This window comes from Octodon degus, unplaced genomic scaffold (genome assembly GCF_000260255.1).
Source record: "Octodon degus isolate 3935 unplaced genomic scaffold, OctDeg1.0 scaffold00353, whole genome shotgun sequence".
NCBI lineage: Eukaryota > Metazoa > Chordata > Mammalia > Rodentia > Octodontidae > Octodon > Octodon degus.
This window is the reverse complement of record NW_004524929.1, coordinates 757440-762554: the sequence shown is the minus strand read 5'-3', so window position 1 is coordinate 762554 and position 5115 is coordinate 757440. Positions and strand designations below refer to the sequence as shown.

Here is a 5115-nt window from a genome sequence, read left to right as displayed (position 1 = left end):
AAGAGGCAAAGAGATTCACTTGGTTTCACTTCACATTATAAAAATTAATATTATAATACCTGTAAGTATTAAAATATGGAAAGGACTTTTCTCTTTATATACCTCTAGCCCCAGGTACTTACAAACTTGAGGAAGCAGAATTGTAAGTTCAAAAATACCCTGCATAACTTAAGAAGACCATGTTTCAAAATTAGCTCAGCATGCATCAGGCTATGATTTCAATCCTGTGTGTTCACCTACATATATATTTATATTTTCAATCCACATTTTCAGTATCACAAAAAAATTCTCCAAGTAATCACTAGAAAAATTACCTATAGAACTTACCCTTTTGAATTCTCTTCTATTTACTTATTTATATGATTACATGATTATCATATATTCATTGTGAATAATACATATACATATCACATCTTTATCATTTCTGTTCCTTTACCCTGCCTTCCTTACCCTCTGCTTCTATTATACATCTTTACTAAAACAACATGAACAAACAAAATATATTCCCTAAGTAAAAAATTAGATGAAAGAAGATACTAGCAGAATCAAAATGTTAATGTAAGTTTAAAAGATACGAGTTATATGGACAAGTGCCAAATGACATAACAGAATGGAGAAAGCTGAGACAGAACTGCTTACAGAGAAGAGATTCAACAAGCATTAGGTCTGATGTAAGTCAGGACATTCCTCTGTTACTACAAATAGAAAAGTGGAATGAAAACAAAGAACTGGCTAAAAGGTTATATAAATAAGCAACAGTAAGACCTACCAGATTTCAAATATTATCAAAAGGCCAGATGATGAATCCTCTTTAAAAATTCCGAGAAATAATCTTCAAGGGAAAATACAGGATCCAAGGAACGGGGATGCAAAACAAGAGACTGATAAAGGAACTCCCAGAATAACAAAGAAAAGTAGGCAAAGCAGACCAAACTGGACTAGGAAATAGAAGGTACCAAGAGGGGAAAAAAAAATTAAAAATGATCAATAACCTGGTGTTTGAACTTACTGAGAAGTTTTGGGGTTCTGATGGACAATTGGGGGGGTCGGGGAGATGGCTCAGTAGAATAAGTGTTTGCCTGGCAAGCGCAAGGGCCTGAGTTCAATCCCCAGTTCTGGGGGGGAATTAAATTGGGATTCTGATGGACAATTGGAAAAATAAACTTATAACAGCTATATAACAAAAGACTCAGAGAAAAGTACAAATATTTAATCTAGGAAAAGAGGGCTGAGAAAATAGCATGAAAAAAACAAAGAATAGTTAAAAGAACAGCTAGTTATTGCCTTAATGGAGAGCTTTTCAATAAACCCTCATAGGAATAATTGACTTTAACAAAGAGTCTGCTTTAAATTTTATAAGACAAAAAACTGGAAAAGATGAACGATAAACCAAATAATATACAGAATATATTAACATATTACATTTTATTTGAACTAAGACAATATATAGAATATACTACATACAATGATCATACTTATAACACAAGAACTCAGATGCATATTGAGGATGAAAATAAAAAACTCAATATTGGATTTTAATAGATTTTTCAAAAAAGGCTATTACTTGCTGAAAAATATTAACTAAAATTAGTACCACAAAAAAAGTCAAACAGGGCCACAGTGACCAGTGAAGAACGTAGCCATGGCCCTTCGCTATCCCATGGCCATAGGCCTCAACAAGGGTCAGAAGGTGACTAAGAATATCAGTAAACCGAGGCACAGCCACCATCATGGACGCCTCACCAAACTACACAAAGTTCGTGCGGGATATGATCCCGGAGGTGAGCGGTGTGCCATGGAGCTGCTCAAGGTCACCGAGGACAAACGCGCCGAGTTCATCAAGTAAAGGGTGGGGACGCACATCCATGCCAACAGAAGCGTGAGGAGCTGAGCAATGTGCTGGCTGCTATAAGAAAGGCAGCTGCCAGGAAGGACTGGGTCCCTCTGGAATACAGCTTTACAGAAAGTTAAAGAGAAAAAAAGTCAGAGATTTAAAGTACTTCTTAATTGGAGACAGGAAGAGGTATACATTACCCCCTGTAAACGTTTTGGCCAAAAACTAAACTTAAATCTGATCAGGTCTTTGCATGTAACTATCAGTTTATAGAAAATACAAAAGCCAATGAACTTAAAATAAATGTAAAAATGGGGAAAAATGAAAACCACAGGTTCAAATTAATAAGAGATAGCACATATGATACATATTTGATATTTTAAAAAGCAACACTATATTGAGGATATTAAGTGTAATAATATTGTAGTAACCATTAAGAGGTTCTTATCTTTCAACAATATATTCTCACTAATTTCAGAAATAATATGATTTCTGGGATTGCCCTAAAGTAATCAAAAGTAAAATAGATGGAAACAAGACCTGACCTGTCAGTAATGGATGAAGATGGGTTAGTGGACACCTAGAAGTTCCCAGTTTTATTACATCTGTTTTATTTCTAAATGTATGCAATATAAAGTTCACTTAAAACTAAAAACTTTTATGTATTAAGAAATAAATTTTGCACATTTTTCTATCCAAGTATACCACAATAATTTTGACAACCATTCAAGAATATCAAATCTTTCCACATCCTAAATTATTAACATAGCCTAAAAGTGATTTTTATATTCCACAAAATACTGCCACTATGAAAAATCAATTTTAACTAGAAATCTGCGTTCAATTACAATATTCTATTCTTCACATACTTAAATATATTGATTAAAGTCATATATCCGGGCCGGGGAGATGGCTCAGTAGAATAAGCACTTCCCTGGCAAGAGCAAGGGTCTGAGTTCAAACCTCAGTTCCACAAAAAAAAGTCATGTATCAAACAAAAATAAATTGGTTACCTCTCTCAACTTCTCTCGCTCACGCTCCCTCTCAGCAATTCGTTTTCGTCTCTCCTCTTCTTCTTTAAGAGCATTTTGTGTTTCTGTTCTTAGTTTATCATCTTTAAGAATCTTACGAATTTTCTTTCTGCCTTTTCCAGGAGACTTAGAATCATCATTTTCATCTTCCTCTTCCTCTTCCTCCTCTTCTTCCTCCTCCTCCTCTTCTTCTTCTTTGTCTTCTTCTGAATGGCTCTATGGAATTTTAATCATTGCAGGTAAACAGTACAAAGTTTTGTAACTTTCTTCAAAATTTACACATAGAATTACAGGATCAGTAACTTACATCATTCCATATATGCTAAAAGGATTGAAAAGCTGGGATACTTCTAGAGTCATGTTCCGAGTATCTTTATTCAACATAGCCACCAGTGTGAAACAACTCATGTGTCTATCAACAGACGAATGAATGAAAAGAAAATGTGGCAAACATTGTATCAATAAAAAAATTTAAAAATATATGGTCCTACATTTCAGAGGTATATAAAAAGAGGGAGGCAAAATGTATTTAGAGGTTAACTGGGGTGGAGCACAGAAAGGAACTGAGAGTTAATATTTAGTGGATCTGAACCTTCTAGTTCCAAGTATAATTAAGGGCACTAAATAATATGCCTTAAAATGGTGAAAAGCTAATTTAAAAAATTGAATCCCTCCTGTAAGAGACAATACAGTTAACAGAATCAAACCTGTTAACAGTAGTATTTGCTTTAAATACCCCCACCTAAAAAATTGGTTAATCTTGCAATTTCTCCCATAAGAAAATATATTCATATGTAACTCATTACTGAGAATACACTGTTTCATGTTTTCCTACAATATAACACCTTACATGCTTTCCATTGTCCTATCCATACAAAATAAATTAAAACGGTTTGAAATTTGCATTGGAAACATAAAAGAAAATACAATGCAAATACTTATATGTATCTGATAAACATTATAATGTAAGTAAATTTACACCGTATTATACTACTTGCATGTATTTAGATATTTAAGAAAATAATCTTTCCATAGGCATAAGTGATAATAGACCATTGGTATGTATTTAATGAATAGAACATAGAGGTAACGATATACTTATTATGATATACTATAACAATAATTCAAGAACATAATCAATATTATTACCTTGTTTTCACTGGATGAATCTTCCTGAACCTTAATGCGTCGCCTTTTTTTCTTTTGTTTATAACTCCGTTGATTTTCTTCTAATTCTGCTTTCTTTGCAGACCTGAAAAGGATTTAAATGAAAAATCAAGCATTTCATGATGAATTTCCTGCAATAAATTATATACTGTTGTAGCTGACTGTAAATTGCATGAACTACAAACCTGTAGTAATAAAATTAATTTTTTTTATAAAAAGATGACAGGGGCTAGGGCAAATGTGTTAAGAGTTTCAGCTTTAGAAGACGAAAAAGTCTGAAGATTGGCTACAAAAACAGGTGAATATATTTAAGACTACAAAACTATACACTTAAAGCACACCATATAGACACAACGGAGAACTGTTGAGCTATAAAGGATAAATTTGACACATTTTTAGCAAAGTGGATAAAAGTTGAGACCATATGTGAAATGAAAAAAAATCAGACACAAAAGGTCAAATACAGTATCACATGGCTAAATACAGTATCATATGAGAAACCTAAAGAATAAATAAGTTGGGTGTGGTTTTTCGGGGGGAGTTGTTTTGTTTTGTGGCCAGCTCAGCGTGCCCTGGGGATAAGGGTGGCATTGGCACATAGTGCCAAAGATTGGACCACAGTCCCTGCAGTTGCCTAAGCAGGCGCTTTAGACCGCTGAGCTATCCTGCCAGCCCAAGGATAAATAATTTGAAGAAAAAAAAAATAAAAAAGATCGAAAATAGGAAACCCAAAAGTAGACTTTGGAGGTAGGAAAGCATATGAGGATGGGGGAAGTTGAGGAGTAGGGGAAAATGAACAGAATTAAAATATAATGTATACATACAATTTCCCAAAAAGAATGTATTTGTAATGCAAAATGAATGTATATCAACATATCATACATGTTAAAATGACTTTTTATGAGATTATTAGTGGGGTTTTTTGAGATAATATGTATGCAAACACATTCAGGTTTTAAAATAATTTTTAAATGATTAATATGGTCAATTTTATGTTATGTGTATTTCACCATCATTAAAAATAACCATGAAAGGGCCGGAGAGATGGCTCAGTGGAATAAGCACTTCCCTGGCAAGCGCAAG

General features: G+C 33.6%; 1 protein-coding gene across 1 annotated transcript in view; it reads right to left on the bottom strand.

Annotated features, from left to right (window-relative positions):
- Atrx (ATRX, chromatin remodeler) overlaps positions 1 to 5115 on the bottom strand; it is a 305544-nt gene that overhangs the window by 130759 nt on the left and 169670 nt on the right. The window contains exons 14-15 of the mRNA XM_023708369.1: positions 4015 to 4117; positions 2848 to 3081 (exon numbers count right to left, since the gene is read on the bottom strand). Of these exons, the coding sequence (XP_023564137.1) occupies positions 2848 to 3081; positions 4015 to 4117 (337 nt within the window). The remainder of the gene's footprint in view (positions 1 to 2847; positions 3082 to 4014; positions 4118 to 5115) is intronic.